Below are 19,936 nucleotides of genomic sequence, written 5' to 3'. Positions count from 1 at the left end.
GAAGGGGAAGGAGGGAGGGAGGGAGGGAGGGAGGGAGGGAGGGAGGCTTGCTTTAGCCTCCTGTCTTTGCTAAGGGTCAGGTGGTTGCCCCCACACAGTCTTGCCTGGCACTTGCTGCTAGCCCCTGGGGAAACCCTACTGGTCTCTGGATCTCTGACTTTGTCACTCTCTGGCTTGCCCAGGGCCCTCCTCCTTGCAGATCCCCAGCTGTGCACCCTGAGACTTCCGTATCTTTTTTGAGACTCCAGCCGTGGCAGGCTCAGACAGTCAGTTCTTCACCCACATCTTCTCAGTGCTGAGTACTGGGCCCGGCACATACTGAGTATCAGTAAAGGTGGGAAGGACCCAGGGAGGAAGGGGAGGGAGAAGGGAGTGTGAGAGGGTAGGAAAGGCCAGAGAAGGGCCGGCAAGCTGAGTAGGACAGTAACCATCAGAGGAAGAATGTGGGTAGGGTAGGTGGTCTTCTCTATGGCTAGCAGGGGCTACTATCCCTCACCTGGCCACCCATGAGCTCCGCCATGTCACCAATGCCAGGGGGGAGCTCCCTCTTTGGGCTGCTGTGGTGGCGCTCAGCCTCCTTGACCTGGACCAGCTGCTCATCCAGAGCCTCCTTCTGCAGTAGCAGCCTCTGGGTCTGCCCAGTCTGCACGCCAAGCTCCTTCTCCAGGGCCAGGATCACCCGCTCCTTCCCTTTGATCTCGTCCATCTGGAAGAGAGAAAATAGGCCATCACGTGTTGGCTTGGGGCCAGGGTGGCCTCATCCAGACTTTGGACCGATGCTGGGTCCACTGAACTGGGAATGATCTGGACATGGGGCAGCGAGAGTCTGCAGCCCAGAACCTCGAATCTCATAAACACTGAAGACACAGAGCTCCAAGTCTGAGCATCTACAGAGTTATGGGCACTTCCCAGTACAACTTAGCCCTCCTCATGCCTCTCCACAATAAGGAAGTTCATCCTGCTACCTCTACAGATAAGCTTCTTCCAGAGGTGGCTGCTCCTGCCTCCCACTCACTCACCGATACTTTTCTGGATGGCTGTATCCTACATGCAACTGATGCAAACTTGTATGTCCCCAGTCCTAACTTCCTTCCGAACTCCAGAGTCACAGAACTAGCCACCTGAACCCTGCTTGGCCTCCAGTGGACCCCCTTTGCAGATGTGGGAAGCCCCCTATTTGGGTGCAGAGGGATACTTACACCCAGCCAAATCCAGCTTTCCCTGGGACAGTATGTCAAACAGGAGGCAGAACTTAGCATACCAGGCCAGACAGAGCAGGGAATGGCATTGACAGGTTTGCAGAGGAAACCCCAGGCCGTCCTTTAACTTAGTCACATGAAGGCAATAGGGAAGTATCCCTGTGAGGACAAGATCCTAACCTGAGTGTCGCCCAGAACCTTCATCTCTGGGATCTCTGGGTGTGTTTTCTTTACAAAGAGAACTGTTGCACAACCAGGCGCCACAGAACCATAGGCAACCCCAGGAGCTAGGGGAGGTGGAAAGGACCTGTCTCCAGAGCCTTCAAAGCCACATGGTTCTGGTGACACCTTGAGTTTGGTGTTCTAGGGCTCTAGAACTAAGAGCCATTGGTGACCCCTACCCCCACCCCAGAAGACTGAGAGAGCTTTAGAGCTTCCAAGTTAGATTGTTGGGAGCATCCGGTCAACCACAGAAAGAACTTGGATTCTCATCAGCAGTCACCAGCCTGCAGCCACTCTCTCGGCTCTACAAGGCATAGGCCTGTCTCATCTTCCCTTCAAAGTCCTGTGAACAGACCTGATTCACCCATGACCACAAAGCTGATCTCAGAGAGGCAAGTGTGCCCATGCTCTGATTGGTGGCAGAACCCTGTTGGCTCTTCCCAGGCCTCTCCTCCTCTCCACACTGCAAGATTGGATCTTCTGGAAGGCAGCCTGCTCCCTCCCCCTCCCCCCACATTGCAAGGCAGTAGAAATCACAGTGGGGGCAGCAACCTACCTCCATCTTTAGAAACTCAGTGGGCTCTACTGCTCTGCAAAGTTCGGGAGGTTCAAAAGCAGAGGCAAAGGCCGCTACTGCTACACTCATTCTCACTGTCAGCTTTGGCACTTGTAATGGGGTGAGCAGTGCCCCCCCAAATGCTATGCCAGCCTGCAAAGTCAGAGCATGGCTTTACCTGGTACCAGATCTGTGCAGATACAATGATGGGCATGAAGACGATACCTACAGGTTAGGATGGGCTCCAAATCCAAGGACTGGTGTCTATAGGACAGGGTACAGGTGTGGGGAGACAGGAGGGGTGAAGGCAGAGACTGGAGGGAGTTGGCCACACTCCATGGAGCACCAAGGATGGGCAGCTACCACCAGATGCTGGAAGAGAAGGGGGCCTATAGGGAGCATGATTCTGATGTTGTCTTGATTTTGGATTTCTAGACCCAAGATTAGTGACAGAATTGAGTCCTGCTGTTGTCAACTAAACGGTGAAGTTTGCAGCTGGGACTTCTCTGGAGCAGCCGAGCACTGTCCTCAAGGGCTGCGCTCCCTGTGTCCAGGAAGCAGGTACAGCCGAGGAAGTTCAAGCCAAAGGAGGAAGCAGATACACTTGCTTAGATGAAGATGCCACACCCTCCTCCAGCTTCCCTCCTCCTGCCTGTAGGGACAAAGACATGATGGCTGGTGGGCCGTGAATAAACAACCATGATACTAGCATTGAATTCCAGGGTCTTCTAAGGGGACAGCTGGGAGACATTTGTGTCCCTCGCCACTGTAGAACCTCAGACAACCCCACCTGAGGACTCCCAGACTATTGTGAATGAGATAAACAATTCCCCCAGACCCCTGGGGATGTGGGGGATAACCTATCACACATGGCTATACCAAATCCTAACTCAGCCAAGGAGCCAGGAATCAGGGCAGGGCAGCACAGCTCCACGATTCTCTTCTCAGTGCTGTTCCTGATATTTCCTGAGCATGAGAGGAGGTGGAGAAACCACATGCATGGCTGATGTGGTCTAGCTAAAGAGAAAATAGTACTCAGGCCATGTTATGGGATATCTGCTTACACTGCGTGAAGATGCATCGTTGTGATTGGTTTAATAAAAAGCTGAAAGGCAAATAGCTAAGCAAGAGAGAATAGGCGGCACTTCCTGGGAGAGAGAGGAACTCAGAGACAGAATCTAGGTGTGTGAGAGACACCAACGAGACATAGAGGGAGTTGGGTATACAGAATGGAGGAGAGGTAAATAGCCACGAGGCAGACCATAAAAACAGGTTAAGTTGTAAGAGCTGGTTGGGAACAAGCCTAGGATAAAGGCCAAGCTTTCATAATTAATAATGAGTCTCCATGTCATTAACTGGGGACTGGAGGCTCAAAAAGAAAGTCAAACTACAGGGCCAGTTTCACGGCAAGCCGGAATGGGCAACAGATTGATGTGGGATGACAGTGGACACGTGTGTGTTGACTCCTCCCATGTGCTGTGTGTGAGAGTGTATGCAGAGAGTGGGGACTGGGGAGATGGCGTGTTTGGTCCTACAATGGGAACAGCCCCTCAGTCACTGACTGCTGGCACGTCACACTGAGCTGAAGCCATCTCCTTGACCCCATGAACTAGAGGAACAGACTTCACCAGTCTCCTACCAACCACAGCAACAGGAGCCACTGGGTGTTTTGGCTCACTGAAGTCCCATGCTCTATGTGATTATCTAATTATAAATGAGACCAGGGGCTCAGGGATAGTAAAGAATGTCCCCAGAGTCACATGGGGAACCAGAGGGGAGTCTACATTCTCCCCCACGGCAGACTTTCCCCACCACTCCCGGTGTGTGCTCAACCTGGTGCTCCAGGTCCCACCAGCCCAGGGAGGCTCCGCCTTCTCCTCCCCACTTCCTGGCTTGCCTGGATTTGCCCAGACCTTCTGCCCTTCACACTCTAAGACTGGTGGATTCCTGGGCCTGAGTGCAAGTGTCACCCTCTGTAATCCCCTCAAAGACAGGTTTTGAGGCCTAACCCCACTCCAGGCTGGCCCACCGGTTCAGCGAACAGACTAAATTTTACATTTTTGAGTTTCTGAAACAACCACCATGGTCTCATCAAAGCACATAATAGAATCGAAAACAGCTTTGTGTGCCCAGGGTCTGGAAGGCAGCAGTAAACCATAAAACCATGGCATCTTTGAGAGAGAAAGACTCAAAGCCCAAACTGTGAGACAGAGCACCTTGGGTGTCCTCGGTGACTTGGGGACCATTCCTGGTACCTAGAATCATCATGCCTAGAGGTCTCTCACCTTCTCACACTCCTGCTATCAGCAAGGCTCTTTCGAGGGAGGAGGGGGAGACATGTAGCCCTGTCTGTCTGGAACTTTCTATATAGACCAGGCTGGCCTCGAACTCAGAGGTTCGCCTGTCTCTGCCTCCTGAGTGCTGGGATTAAAGGCAGGCACCACCATGCCTAGCGTGTTTTGTTGTTTGGTATCAACAGATTTTTTTTTTTAAGGACAGAGCTTCTAGGGGCTGGAGAGATGGCTTAGCAATTAAGAGCACTGGTTACTCTTCCAGAGGACTGGGGTCTGAGGCCCAGCATCCACATGGCAGCTCACAACCATCTGTAACTCCAGTTCCAGGAGATCGGACACCTCCTTCTGGCCTCCATGGACACTGCACGCATGCAGTGCACAGACATTGCAAGTGAAACACCCACATACATGAACTAAAAAAAACAAACAACAGCAAGAGCAGAGTTTTTCCTGCTGCTGGGAACGAACACACCTTGCACACAAGGAGGAACCGGAGGCCATGGGTGACTGACTGGCCGGCATCCAGAGGCGCCTGGGCCATGTTCCCACCTCCCTCCCTTCCTCGCACTACTGCTCTGCAATGAGCAGCCTGAGGGTTTACTCTCACCTTCTCATGAGTTCGCTTCCAAGGGGCCCCTGTAAGTTGTCAATCACGCCACTGCTCTGACCCAGGAGGCAGAGGCGACCAGAGCAGACCCAGGAGAAAGAGCATCCTTCCAGGTGTGTACACATGCCCTTGGCTGGTGGTGAGCGGGAGCCCTGCAGTGGCAACATACCATAGCCATCCGGGGCACCACTGGGCACTGCCTCACACAGGGCCTGGGGTCTCATGGGTAACAGGACTGGCCTGGCCCTGGATTCATAGAGTCTGTGTCCTAAACAGCAGATCGGCAACAGCAAAATAGCAATTGGGAAGTGGGCAAATATTTTAGGTGAAAAATACCACAGTGGCCGGGCGGCAGTGGTGGCGCATGCCTTTAATCCCAGCACTTGGGAGGCAGAGCTAGGCAGATCTCTGTGAGTTCGAGGCCAGCCTCGTCTACAGAGCAAGATCCAGGACAGGCATTAAAACTACACAGAGAAACCCTGTCTCGAAAAAAAAGAAGAAAGAAAGAAAGAAGAAAGAAAACGACCACAGTGAAGATGGGAAAGAGCCTGGGTGACTAGGTGGCTTGGGTCTGGTCTAGGTGGGGTGTTGAGACAATCAGCCCCACAGAGAGGCCCCAGGGTACAAAGTCCCCCTCAGAGGGAGCCTGGCATGGGAGTTTCCCAGGGAGAAAAGAGCAGCAATGATAGGCCTGGGGATGAACACTCATGACCAGAGGACATGGAAGAGCCAGTACAAAGTCCCTAAGGCCATTCATTAGGCGTCATGTATGCACCTGGTGGCCCTCCCACTGGGACAACAGGTAGGTGCCACAAGCATCAGTTGGTGTCGGCCCCTGCTGCTGCTGGCTGCCACTCCTTGCCTCCTGAGACCTTCCAGGTGCTCAGCTAAGGGAGGGGGGGTCAGTGGGATGGTGACTCCCACGTGTTTGCTAGGGTGACCAGCCCAATCCAGCAGGACTCAACACCCTCCAAGCCTCTGCCCGGAGACCAAATGTCACTGGGTTACATTTCCCAAAGCCATCCTGTCCCCCTAGTAACAGTGATACCAACTAAAGGCTAAGAGGGGTCACATGGACAAGGGTAGCCCAGGCCCCACTGGGCCTTTCTGTTTCCCACATCCAGCAGTACAAAAAGCTACTCTGGTTTTTCTGAGCAGAGCCAGTCAATATCTACATATACTTAACTAACTCACTGCTGGACTCTGGCCCCTGCAAACAAATGCCTATGCTTGGGGTGGGGGACACCTGGACACTACCTTTGGGCTTCCTGGGGTGAGGACACGACTTCCCTTGACATCCCTTGATGTGACTCAACTTCATAGAGCCAAGGGATGGAAGTCGGAGCATGAACGGCTTTGCCTTTATCTTCTCCTCATCTTCCAGGGCAAGCGGGAGACTGGCCTTGGGCAACTACCTAGTCTGCAGGTTCAGGTTTTCTGTCCAGTGGGGTGCTGCAGTCCAAACAGGAACGAGAAGTTAAAAGCCATCCTGGCTTTTACCAGACGACATACTCTCCAGCCTCACTTTGCTGATGATGAAGGTAATCTGTTACTTCCTCCTCTGCCAACAAACACTTGATTGATTCTTGATTGGCTCAGAATCAGCACAGAAGGCAGCAGAGTGTTATATCTGCTCCTCAAAAATCCTGCTGTGTGTGCATTTCCTTACCGTTACCACTTAACTTCTTGCCGGAGGTCTGATGAATGCAAGAGGCCGCAAAGCTTCAGGTACTGCACTCAGTCTGCACGGGGCGCTGCAGTTGTACAGAGAGTAACAGCCCTCGAAAGAAGGTCTCTCAGGGTGCATTTCTATACCGTCGGCTCTGATTTGATCCCAGTCACCCCAAAACATGCCAAGTGAGGACATGGCTCAGATATAAGCACTGTACCGGCCGGGACTGCCTTGGATATCTGTGAGTGGTGTACCCACCAGGGGCAACAAGAAAACATTATCAAACACCTAGGGGAGCTCTTTGGGCCCTTCTTCACAGCCCCACCCTGCTGGCAGCCTTTGGCAGCCTCCACTCACTTCATCCTCCAGTGCCACCATCCTCTGTTCCCTTCTCCCTCTTGGTCTTTCTTCAACCTCATCTTTGGACTGGCTTTTTTTCTCCTGGCACATGTCTGAGTCTACCCAAGTTCTAGTACACATCAGAAATGCATTATTCTTCATTGCTGCGTAATATTCCTGTAACTGACTATACCATTGCTCACATTAGCGCTAATTCCCCATTTGCACGACACTTTTTCTTTGCCCTGCAGGAAGGTCTCCTTTAACAGGGTTGGCCCCTCTGTGCTCAACGTAACTGCTGATGTGATCTGTTTACCCTGCCATGTCTCAAATGCTGATGTGATCTGTTTACCCTGCCATCTCCCTTCGACTTGTCCCGCCTGATCTTCTATGACCCTTCCTTCCTATCTTCCTCAAGCATAAACAGACGTTCTAGTATGGCCACTTAGTTCTTGAATCAGCTTTCAGCTGAGCCCTCTCTCGTTGGTTGCTGTCTGTCCAGGATCCACTCAGTTTCACGCCTCAGGTGAGATGGGAGGATTTCCAGGAGTGCGAATCCATTAACGGCAAGGCCCAGGTCTCACCCATCCCTGGGCCACACATCTTCCCCCCTGCACAGCACACACTGCAATGCTTTATGTAAGCAGTCCTTTGAGGTTTAAATTAAGGCCCACAGGTAATCCTTAAGCACATCTTCCTGGGCATTCGTCCCTTTTTGCCTGAACGGCTTTCTTGCCGGCTTAGCTTCCATTCCTTGGAAAGCATGCTTACCTCGCCCTCCCCTTTTCAAAGAGTGTCAGGGCTGGGGCTGGGATTCCCACCCCGACAGGCTTGCTCTGTTTGCTTTGCTTCGCAACGCTCTCCCGTGTGTGAGAGACAGAGTCTGCTGGTTTCCTGGGACCACTGGGTTTTTTAACTGAGCCACCCCAGACGCTGTAGGAAGCATCTTCTCCTCTATAAATATGTCATAGTAGAAACAATTCCATAGAGACACCCCACCGTCCGAGTGTTGTGTATTGAAATGTAGTCCCGTTCCCACTACACCACAGAGCTGGCCTGTTCCTAGGTCAAGTGATCACGTATTTACAGGGCTGTTTCTAGACCTGCCTTCATCCTCAGCCTCACTGTTTCAATTGCCGTGACCTGGTCACGAAGGGACTCTGGCCAGCTCGAGCATGGCGAACCTGGCTCTGGCAGGCCTCACCCTTCTCTCCCATTCCTTCTGCTTTGCTAATAATAATAATAATAACAAATAAGCATTAGATTACATTCCTAAAGCTAGCCACCAAGGTCTATTTCCTTATTGGGCCACTTCCTCCTCCTGAGGCTGACTACCAAGGTCTAGCTATCAAAGTAGACTTCAATACTTTGAATCAAAGTCCCCTTTGGCTCACCTAACAAACATACACAATTAAAATTAAACACCTCATCCTAACTCAGGGTTTCTCCCTTTGCCACTTTTATAAACTGTCATTTGCCTATGGGTCACATCTGTCTCCTCTCTATCAAGAGGCGGTCCTTTGTCCCTCAGGGCAAATATCACTACCCTTTCCCTCATTCCCTTCCCCTTCTCCCTCATCCTCTATCTCCTGTCTTTGTCTCTTTTTTTTTTAATTAAGATTTTTATTCATTTTACATACCAATCAAAGATCTCCCTCTTCCCTCCTCCTGCCCCTCCAGTCTCCCCCTCCCAGCCCACTCCCCCATTCCCTCTTACAAGAAGGTAAGACCTCCCATGGGGAGTACATTAGTAGAGACAGATCCAAGCCCCTCCCCCTGCCTCAAGGCTGCACGAGGTGTCCCACCATAAGCAGTGGGTTCCAAAAAGCCTGCTCATGCACCAGGGACGGATTCTGACTCTACTGCCGGGGGCCCCTTCAGCATATGGAGCTACACAACTGTCTCGCTATGCAGAGGACTTAGTCCAGTCCCATGCAGGCTCCACAGCAGTTGATCTAAATTTCATGAGTCTGTCTTTGTTTCTTATCTCCTGCCCTTTGTCTCTGATGCAAATGAATCTCCTTTGTGCTGAGAACTTGGTCTTGGGGGTTCTGAACCAATACTTTTCCTTTCGGTCATAAGGCATATGATACCTGCAAATTTTTCCTTCTTCAAGGTTGTAACTCCAAAAACTGGAAGTGTGACTTAGGGATGGAATACTTGTCTAGCATGCACAAAGCCCTAAGTTAACCCCCAACATCACACACACACACACACACACACACACACACACGCACGCACGCACGCACGCACACACACACACTCCTGCCACTCCAAATCCTTTAAATGTTTAGATCTGACATAGAATCTGCTTGCCAATGTCTGTACTGCACAGTCCTACCCTTCAAACAGAAATGCCATCTTCATAATATCTACCATGTCTACTCACAAACATCACAGCTGGGCTTGCCTGCTGACATCCCCATGTGGGAGAGGTAGGGAGAGTCACCGAACCTCCCCTGAATAGCCAGCCACTCCTCCCAGTAGGGCACAAAATTCTGCCCTAATAGAACTTGGTTTGGGAGCTTCAGGGAGGAGCTACAACATACAGGCTTCGGTCGTGTTGAGAGGGGCACCATCTGCACAGGCATAGGGAACCCATCATTCATGCTGGGTGCAAACCCTCCTTCACAGCTGCATTACCGTTACCCACACCCTCACCACAACCCAAACCCATTGGTTTCCCTGGATGAACTCTGGGGAATCCAACTGATCTGTCATTTAGGAGCTTATGAGGACGGGGTAAGACAATGCTTAGTCATCATCATCGTCCCCGCCCTCCAACCTCCCCACCCTACCCTACCCACCCCACCCACACACACACCAGAGGAAAATTCTCACAATAGCCTACGGAAAAAAGTTAGCTTGGATTCTGGGACTCTGGGCAGCTTTCATTGACTTTATCAACATTCTCATCAATGGAAGCTGTTTACTTAGCTCTAACTTTCTCAGCAGGGGTCTGGAGCCCGGCAGAACTCCCACACAGCTTTTCTCTGCTGCTTAAAAGTGTTCCCCTTTCCCGCTGTCCACTGCTAGTGCATAGAAACAAAAGGTATTTTGTATCTACTTAGTATCAGAGCTTGGACAAATGTGCTTGTTAGTTCTGAGAAGTCATGAGATTAACGTCCTTGTAGGAGTGGCTGAAGCCACCGTGTGCCTCCCTTTTCTCATTCTGTGCCATCCACTGTTTGAGGACATGGCTGTGCAGGTGCCATCTTCTTGGGAGCAGAGACTGGGCTGGGCGCTTGCCAGACACAGAACTTGGTGGTACCTTGGCTTTCTCACTTCCAGAACCATCATTACCCAGTCTGTGCTACAAAACAGCCCCAGACTCCTGCAGCATCACGGCAGCATTCCCATATAACTAGGTTCCCCTTCTTCCATAGTCTTCTGTCCACTGTCCCCCTGGCTAGTGCAAAGCTGAACAGAAGAGTTGGTAACAGTCACTTGTTTTGGTCTTGCTTGAACTTGAGTGGGAAGCCTCAGCTGGCTCACCATTACGACAAACATGTTAGCAGATTTTCAAAAGAACAATTTACCAGATTAAAGCAATTCTATTTTAATTCAGATATGCTGAGTGTGTTGGGAAGATGAATATTAAAATGCTTGGAATGAATCGAGGAAAATGGCACATGAGGTTTAATCCTTTTTTTTATTGCCAGATTAAAGCCTGTGGTGGCCTCTAGGAGTTTGAGACCAGCTTGGTCTACATAGCAAGCTCCAGGCCAGCCAAGACTATGCAGTGAGACCCTGTCTCAAAACACCAAAAATAAATAAATGAAGTATACTCTCTGGCTTTAAATCAGAAAATACTACGTTGATCTTTACATTTGCGTAAGTAACTCAACCTAGCCCAGGATTCTTAGCCTTCCACTATAGCCCTGGTCTTTGTTAATACTTAATTAGTATTCTTATAGCTGCGTTCTTAAAAGATAACACCACCACCCCCAATTCTTCACACATCATTGGCTTTGGATTATAGGTTGTGCTGGCCTCATAAAGACTTTGAATACCTCTCTACTCCTCTATTTCCTGGATGTCTTTGCTACTGTGGGGGTTAATCTTTGTCAACTTGACAGGATTAAAATCACCTGGGAGACACACTTCTGAGTGTTTCCAGAGGTTTAACTGAAGTAGGAAGCCCCCCACCCTGGTTTCTGGGGAATTCATCTCTCCCCGTTTCTGGGGAATGCAGTGTGGGTGAGCAGCTGCCCCCTGCTCCTGCCCCACACCGTCCCCTCCAGGATGGGCTGCACCCTTAAACCGTGAGGCTCAAATGAGCTCTTCCTTCCTGAGGGCCTTTTGTCAGGTTTCACAGCACCAAGGCAAGGAGCTGGTGCAACTAGGATTCATTTATTTCCTCCACAAACGTTCGGAAGCCTTTCCTGTGAGGGCACCGGGCCTAGGCTCTTCCACGTGGGGAAGCGCCATGAGCTACAGGCTTAATTCTACCCTGCGGTTTTGATCTTGCTGGGGTAGCTGCCACTTCCTCTAAGCACATCTCAGCTGTCGGGTCCACACAGCCCAGGGCCTCTGCAGGGTCAGCACTCGCTCTCCATGGCCCTCCCCGCTCTTTTCCCTTCATCCATAGTGGGAGCACTGAATCAACTTACCAATTTTAACTATTTTTCTGGACTTGTTGGTTTCTTTATTGGTTTTTGTCTTCAGCAATTCTTATTCTTTATAATTTTCCTTGCTCGACTCTTCGGGGGGTTAAATTTTAATATTCATTATTATTGTTATTGTAATCATCATCATTATCACTGTGTGTTCATATGATATGTGTATTTGAATATGGGAGTCCATGCGACTCGACATGTGTGGAGAGTCAAAGGAAGACTTACAGGAGTCGGTTTTCTCCTCCCACCAAGGGTTCCTGAAGACTAAGGTCTTTAGGCTTGCAGAGCAAGCACTTCACCCAATTCGGTTGTCCGTCTGTCTGTCCATTTTCCTTCCTGAGAAGGCAGCTCATCTCTTAACCCCTAGTGGGGTCAATGCCTGGGGAAGCACATCCTTCACCCCCTGGGACTTAGAACACAGGCCTAGGTGGTGACTGCTATTGGTTCAATGAGGTCTCCTCCCTCCCTCAGAGATGCCTGTCGTCCAAACTTAACAGCCCTCACCCCACCCCCATTTTAAAAATTCTGATTTTTTTTTGATTTTTTTTTTTTTTTTTTTTTGCACTTTACATTTCCCTGGGAAAAGACCCAGACGTAAAGCCCACTCCCCGTCCGGATGAATGAAAGGGCTGAACCTCCAGTCTTGCCTCTGCCCTTGCCTCTGCGGCATGTTGCCTCTCTTACAGCACCCCAGTCCCCATCCACAAGGCCCACTACGGAGACCAGAAAACTGCTCCTCACAGTTTGCAGATCTGCCCAGAACCATACCACAGGAGAGACCTGCCATGCTAAGCCGACTCGCACCCCGGGGACAGCCAGGACTTTGTGGACACCCCAGTACCTCCTACTGTGCCTGGAGCACATAAACTGCTATGTGCCCGAGGGAAGGGGTGCTGTAGGGAGAGACGCCACGTACCAGTCTGCGGATGTCACGTTCGCACTCGCGTTTGATGCGGTGCACCTCATCCTGGTGCGCCTGGTACGCAGCGCGCAGGTCCGCGGCCTTGGCCTTGTCCGCCTGCATGCAGTTGCTGAGTGCCTCCTCCGCCTGTTTGCGCGCCGCCTTCAACTCCAGGATCTCCTGCTGCAGCCGCTGGCGCTCGCCATCAAAGGTCCTGCGAGCCTCCTCGCGCGCCTCGGCCAACAATGCAGTCTTGACTTTGTCCGCGGCGCCATCGCGCAGCACATTCAGCGTGGCCTGCAGCCGCTGCAGCTCGCCCTCCTTGATCTTGGCCGTCCGAGCTGCCTCCTGCTCGTGCTGCCGGATGAGCGCCTCGCGCAGCGCCTGCAGCTCCTTCGTCTTCTCCTCGTGCAGCTTAGCCTTGAGCTCGGAGATGTAGGCCGTGTGGCGCCGCTGCTCCTGCTCGCGCTCCAGCTTGGCCTCCTGCAGACGCTCCCGCAGCTTGCCCACCTGCAGCCAGAACAGGAGCAGCACGGGTTAGGGGTCAGAGCCCTCGGGGGTAAGTAAGTAGTCTCAGTCCCACACTTTTCCAGTCTCCACCCTCTAGCTCCCCCTGCAGGCCACACCCACAGCCCTGCCCTCCACCCCAAACCCCATCCAGGATCTTCCTTCCCAACGTGTTTTGTGATTTTCCCTGGAGAGCCGAACCTTGAAGACCTTTGAGTTCTAAACTGTACGAGGAAGGACAAGAAACTAGTGACCAACAGAACAGAAACCATCTCTCACCAAAGCCAGGAAGATTCTAAACAGTAAAGTGTTTCTAGTGTCCCCAGGCAGGGAACTTGAGTCACAGAGGACACAGCCACCCAGGAGGGGCAGGGTGGAGACCTAACAGCTGGGTGGGCTACTGCCATCCAGCTAAGGATGGAAGGTGGGCTCACCTTAAGCCCTGCTAAAGAGATGGATGGAGTAATTAGTTTTTTTAATGAAAAACGGTCCTTTTCCTTCCCAGAATACCCACCCCTGGTGCAGAAGCTCATAGTTGGCAACCCTGTAAGGACGCCAGTCTGCCCACTTTCCTGAAATGTCTTGGGCTTTTCGACTCCCTCCCTCCCCACCATGTGGCTATTTGCTAGCTTGTGTCTGACCTCCTTGCCAGCGTGGCTTTCCCCTTCTCTCCACCGTTCTCCTGCTTCCGGCATCAGATGAAGTTTACTGCTCGGCTGACATAGGGGTTTTCTTTTAAAACAGCCCTGTGCTTCCATTGAGTCTGTTCTTAAATTCTTTATTAGTAGACTAAGAATAAGACCCCCTACAGAGGGATCCTCTGTGTGTGTGTCTCTCCGTGTGTGTGTGTGTGTGTGTGTGTGTGTGTGTGTGTGTGTGTTGATTATCAGGGTTGAGCCTCTCTGGCCCCAGGACCTGTGCTCATCCTGAGCATGCTGGCAAACTGCCTCTGGTGGACCAGACGTCAGAAGGAAACAGCAATGTTTTCCCCAGACCACGCGATTTACAGACAACTAGGGGGAATTAATTTTAGGTGAGTTTTATGGCATCATCTCGGTACCGGCACATCCATCCTTTAACAGCCAGGAAAGATGCAAAATGACAACTCCGAGGCAGATGCATGAGACCAGTATCGCCTGACATCACAGGCAACCACAGAAACAGCACGTGATGCCAGCGTCACTGGTCACCTCCCCCCAGGACTGGAGCTGGAGGTCTGGCGAATTTAGTGCAGAACATCAAGACTCAAACAGTCCACAGATGCCTTAAGGACAACACACTCCATATGCAAAGAACACTGCCACTGAGTCAGGACTCTGTCCCAGTCATGTCTGCCTCAGACAACTGTGATGCCAGGCTTCACAGAGTCCTCTCAGAGATGGTGACTGTGACGGTATTTCCGAAGAGAATTAAATGAGGGGAGAAAGACGGCCCTGAACATGGTGCCACCCCATAGGCTATGGACCAGGATGGAATAGAAGGGGGGCAGGAGAATGCCACCTGAGCATCATGCCGTTCTCTGCTTCCTGGATGCCACATCAGGTTGCCGCTCTGCTCAGCTACACCTTCCCTGCCGTGATATACGAAATTCTCTAAAGCCATGAGAGTCAAATAATATTTTCCTCTCTTCAGTGGTTTCTGTCCAATGTTGTCATAACTGTAAAAAAAAAACTAACACATAAAACTGACAGAAGAAGCAGTGTCATTGCTGTGACTAAACCTGATTGCGTAGTTCTTAGGTCTTGGACTGGTTTGTGGGAGGAATGTGGAAGAGTTTGGGAGGTGGGCTAGAGAAGCCCTAGGCCGCTGCAAGCAGAGCTCAGTGGGTGATTCCGGTGGGAGCTCAGGACAGAGCAGGCAGTGAAGAGTGCGCTCAGGAGACTTCAGACGGGAACAAGAACTGTGTCGGGCCCTGACGGGAACAAGAACTGTGTCGGGCCCTGGCCTGCAGGTCATTCAAGATACACAATGGGAATTTCTGGTTTTCTATGGAAATGGGGAGCAAGAATCAGAGAAAAATGTGAAAAGGAGGCAGCTGAACTTTGTAGACAGGGAGGATACGGTAGTTAGAGATGGCTACCATTACTGAGAAATGGAGCACTTAGCATCGTGTAAAGAGGGAGTTGGTCAGACTCCACCAGTAATGGCCTCTGGGTGTGAAATCGGAACTCATTTGAAAGACTTTCTTTCCCTGGAGAAGACCCAAGAGCTGGGGAACCTGCTCACACACAGCTGTGAAGGGAAGTGCTTTCCTAGGCTCAGCTGTCCAGGCACTCACTGAGGGACTACGGCAGCCATGGCTCCAAGTCTGCTCTTAACTAGATGCTGACCTAGGCATTGTCCATTGGCGTTGGTCTTACAGGCATGTAGAATACAAGAGGTATAGGGTCATGGTAGGTGTCTACCCAGATTTGTAAGAGAAGTCTGAGAAGCCAGGCAACATGTGGTAGATGAGTGTCCCTTCAAGAAACCACTGTGTCAGCAATGTGTGATGCTTGAGGGTGAAGCCTGAGCCACAATACAGATATCAGGATGTTGAAGATTGCCAGGAATGGGGGACATCTGCTGAGGAAAGCTGAGAACAAGGGAGGCCACCCCAGGACACAGCTCTCAGGGCTACAGATGACAGGGGGCATGGGGGAGCTTGCCCAAGGTCCTCAGAGCTCATGCCATGACACCACGTGCTAGACATGGAGCTACAGGATTTCGTGTTTGCCCTTCAGAGGTTCAGTCTGTTTTGCTTTGTTCCCACAGCTCCCTTCATGGCCCTGGTCCATTATGTTTTGGAAACATGCAAGTTTGTTTTATTTTTTACAAGGTTTCATAGCTAAGAGATTGCCTCAAGTCTCGGCAGAGACTTTGAACCTTGAACAATGTTGAAAGTGTTATGATTCTGGGGACTCGTGGACATAGACTGCATTTCGCATTCTGAGATGGACATGAATAAACCTTTTAGGGTCCAGGGTAGAATGTTATGGTTTAAAGAGAGATGTCTGGGTGTCAAGTTGACAAAGGGTAGGCTTCACTATCAACTTAACTGGAATTAGGATGAGGATTCTGGAAGGTGCCAGTACAGGTGTCTCTGGAGAGGATTCCCTAAGGGAGAAAGACCCACCCAGCAGCTGGGGGCACCCTCCTATGGGCTGGGGGCACCCTCCTATGGGCTGGGGGCACCCTCCTATGGGCTGGGGGCCCAGAAGGAGTAAGAGGGAAAGGGAGAACTCCAGCCAGGCTCTGGAAAGCCTCCTTTTTCTGCTTCCCTGACAGGAACTGTCGGCTCTGCTCTGCCACACCTCCCCTGCCATGAGGGATGGGTCCTCTGAAAAGGTGGGTCAGAAAAAAACCTGCCCTCCATAAAGCTCCCCACCCCTAGGCTGTTTCGGTCAGAATCTTTGTTGTCCCAGCAGTGAGAAGAGTAACTAACACAAGGAGCTTCAGCCCCAGGGCTTTGTGAACTCTAGAGGACCTGGCTCACCCTGCAGCTGTCTCATTGGAGGAGGGCACTTCCTTCACACAAGAAAGCTTGTTACTGATGCAGTGAAAAGCCTATAATTGGACCTTGGTAGACCTGGAGGTTGTGCTGTGATTGGTAGAAATTATTAATACCATATTTGCATGCCACTCCCTGCCACGCCCCCTCCAGGACACAACCAGGCTGTACCTTCCACTTTCTGACCCAGCAGGACACACCCTCCTGTGCTGCCCCCTGGTGTTCTAAGAGGTTCTCCTGCAAAGTCTGGTCTGCCTTGCACTTCACCACAGGTAGGGCAGGCTGAGCTGGTAAGGGCGGCCGCAGAGGTGGCGGCAGCTGCTGCCTTGGTGGTGTCGACGGCAGCACCAGAATCAAGAAGCCAGCAGAGTCACAGAGAGTGACCGTCAGGGCAAGGACTGCAGGGAGCAGAGGCAGGAGACAGCTCGAGACAGTGGAAGCCCAGAGAAGCAGGAGAGTGAAGACAGCAGAAGGTGACAGACAGGCTTGAGGAGCCAAAGGCCAGAGACTGCAGTTCCCAGCTGCTGGCAGAGTTCCAGGAACTGTCCAGCCCAAAGAGCTAAGGGTCCCGACATCCAAGGCCTGGGATCTGTGACAGCAGCTACTGTAAGATCCCAGAATCGTGACACTCAAGGTCTGGGAGCAAGACTCGCACCCCACCAAGGCCATCCGGCCCCTTGAGGGTACGGTCAGTGTCTGACTCAGGGTGGATATCATAGACTGGTTGCTATGAGATCTAAGAAATCACCAGCAAGCTACAGCCAGAACCTGCATGGCTTCTCCTCTACTGTCCCTGCTCCCCACATGACCTCAGACTTGGGGCCTTTTCAGGCTTAGAGTTCTACCCTGCCAGCCAGATGTCCATCTCACCCTGTCCCCAACTGGCATTGAGGTTGTTCACAGGGGCTGTTGAACACTTGAGCTGTGTGAATCTATTTGCTTCCTCTCCAGCCAGCAAAATCCTTGGGGCCAGCTCTAAGATGGTCTCGAGAAGCCTTCACAGGCCCAGCTTGCCCTGCATGTGCTGAGACCTCTGGTGTGCCGAGCGCCACGGCACCTCTAGCTCCTGCATGTCTCTACACCACCAGTTGAGGGAAGGGGCTGCTTGTGAGTCACCTCATGGCAAATGCAGGTCACCCAGCTCACAACAGGCACGTGCAGGTCCCTCACTGGGTGACTGGAGGAAAGAACACTTGCCCCACATTCTTCTTCACCCTGAAGCCTTTAATGCTTGCCCTCTGCTAACATAAGGACACCATTAACATGCTCTGGCTGGTTAGTGTGATATCATGTTCCATGCTGCCTAAATGATATTGGGAACTCCACATTTGTGCTTTTCATGGGTAGTCTGAGGGATGCTCTACTGAGTTCCCTGAGAACAGAACTTGTCCCAGTGACCAGACAGGCAAAGCCCTATGGAGACTACAGGGGGAGGCATGGAGGAGACTGCAGTCAGGACATGGCTAGGTGGAGATTCCCAAGTCCCAGAGCTAAGAGGCAGCCTGGTGATAAGAGATACCCAAGGGCCTGTAATCCACGCTGTAGCACCTACTAGACCAGAACCTGGTTTTGGGGCTCAGTAATGTCTCCCAGAACAGATAAGCTAAAGTTCTAAATACTGGGGTGTTACCATAGCATTAGATTGGTGACAGGACCTATAATAAGGAGATTAGTATAAACGGAAGACATTATATTGGGTCCAAATCCCATCTGTGATGATTAGTGTTAGCTGCCAACCTGGCAGATGTTAGAGTCATGTGAAGATGGGCCTCTGGGCATGTCTGGGAGGGATTATCTTAATTACATTAATTGAAATGGGAAGACCCTTCTGCAGTAGGGAGCACCCTGGGCAGGGTGTCCAGGACTGCATAAAAGTGGAGGAAGCAAGCTGGACACTGGCCCATACTAACTGCTCTGTTTCCGACTGTGAAGGTGACGTGACCAGCTCCCCAAGGATCCACCATGCAGCTGTGACTTCCCTGCCATGAGGGACCTCAGACCCTCCCATGTCACAACCACAGCCACAGCAAAGGCTACGGCAGCGGGGCTTTCCCCTGTAGCTGTTAGAGCAGACATTTAGGACAGCCTTGAACTCGTACATCACCTACAAGCTCAGAACAAGGGTTGGGAGACTTTAAGTCACTCAGCAGTGACTTAAGTCAGTGACATCACCAAGGTCGGGAAGCCAGTTTGGCTGAACGGAGGAGGGAGGCCACCGAGTCTGTGACTCGGAAAGCTGGAGTCTCCCAAAAGTACTGGGTTGACACATCAGTGCCTTAACTGCTTTCCTGAAGTATGTGGGCCCCCAGCCAGGCTGTTCCAACAGGCTCCAAAGCTCATACTGGAGGATGAGAAAGCTCCTGTGACAGAGGCAGGCTCTTCACAGAGGACTTGCTATAACCCCTACTGTGACCACCACCACCCCATCTTGCAGGAAAGGGAAGCTGGAACATAAAGAATCTTGCAGCCCCATCAAGTCAGAGGCAGCATGTGGTTTTTTAAAAAAAAATGCTACCAGTTTGTACAACTGCCTCCTGTTCTCAGGAGGGGCAGCCGAGGTTCCAAGACCCAGTAATACACGCTTCACAGCCCAGTGCTCACAGCCCAGTGCTCACAGCCCAATCTGGGATGGCACCAGATGCCCCGCCCCACCTTGCTCTTCTCCTGCTGGAACTCTATCTGGATGTTGGTTAGCTTGGCCCGCAGCTCTTCATTGGCCATCTGCACAGAGTCCGTCTCCGCCTCGGGCTTCTCACCCTTGCTGCGTCCCTTTTTAGACATGTTTCCTCTTGGGGTGAGACGCTGAGGTCCTGAGGTTCACGCCCGCCCACCAGTGAGCACAGCCACCAGCTCCGCTGTGCTAACCAGTCGCGCAGGGCTCCGCTTGTCCTCTGGGAACACCATCACTTGCGATTCTGCAAGGGGAGAAGAAAGACCGAGTAAACACACAGTAAGTGTTCCCCTAGCCTGGGCACCCCAGGACTAAACACTTGCCTCACCCTCAGAAGGCCTACCCCTCACAAGTCTGGCCTATCATTAGCTCCACTGAAGCTACCTCAGAATCACCTGGAAGATGTTCTGGGCAGAGTCTCACCATCCTTGAGGCCTGAACAGCATCTCCAACCAACTCGCAAACGATGCCCCCAGAGGGCCACACTGTGTAGCCTTGCTCCAGTCCTGGCCTCTTGAGAATGCAGGACCTCACCTGTGCATCTGTGAACCACAGCATGCTAACCTTCATGCAGCACATGAGTGCTATTTCCAAAGGCATCCCAGGGTCTCACCCCAGAGCCTGAAGCACATGGCAGAGGACGAGAGGCAGGAGGCAATGTGCACTGCACCCCCACAGGCCGGTAACTCCGGAGCAAGGGCAGCGCCACACTTTGGAGCAAGGGCAGCGCCACACTTTGAGATGGATGGCTCAGCTTCATAGTTAATCGTCCCTCCTATACAGAGTCAATTCTGTCATCCTTGTTACAGGTGAGGAAACTGAGGCACACACCAGCCAAGTGCTAGGTAACCCAGTTCAT

General features: G+C 51.7%; 1 protein-coding gene and 1 long non-coding RNA gene across 4 annotated transcripts in view; one reads left to right on the top strand and one right to left on the bottom strand.

Annotated features, from left to right (window-relative positions):
* LOC131921101 (uncharacterized) overlaps positions 1 to 2,693 on the top strand; it is a 7,475-nt gene extending 4,782 nt beyond the window's left edge. Inside the window, exon 2 of the long non-coding RNA XR_009381838.1 lies at positions 2,413 to 2,693. This is a non-coding gene — a long non-coding RNA (uncharacterized LOC131921101). The remainder of the gene's footprint in view (positions 1 to 2,412) is intronic.
* Jakmip1 (janus kinase and microtubule interacting protein 1) overlaps positions 1 to 19,936 on the bottom strand; it is a 100,290-nt gene that overhangs the window by 43,345 nt on the left and 37,009 nt on the right. For all 3 annotated transcript variants that reach the window (XM_059275774.1, XM_059275776.1, XM_059275777.1), the window contains exons 2-4: positions 19,059 to 19,321; positions 12,425 to 12,919; positions 497 to 706 (exon numbers count right to left, since the gene is read on the bottom strand). In XM_059275774.1, the coding sequence (XP_059131757.1) occupies positions 497 to 706; positions 12,425 to 12,919; positions 19,059 to 19,187 (834 nt within the window). In that variant the 5' untranslated portion in view covers positions 19,188 to 19,321. The remainder of the gene's footprint in view (positions 1 to 496; positions 707 to 12,424; positions 12,920 to 19,058; positions 19,322 to 19,936) is intronic.

Source organism: Peromyscus eremicus, chromosome 10 (assembly GCF_949786415.1).
Source record: "Peromyscus eremicus chromosome 10, PerEre_H2_v1, whole genome shotgun sequence".
Classification (NCBI taxonomy): domain Eukaryota; kingdom Metazoa; phylum Chordata; class Mammalia; order Rodentia; family Cricetidae; genus Peromyscus; species Peromyscus eremicus.
This window is presented reverse-complemented; position numbering and strand designations above follow the sequence as displayed.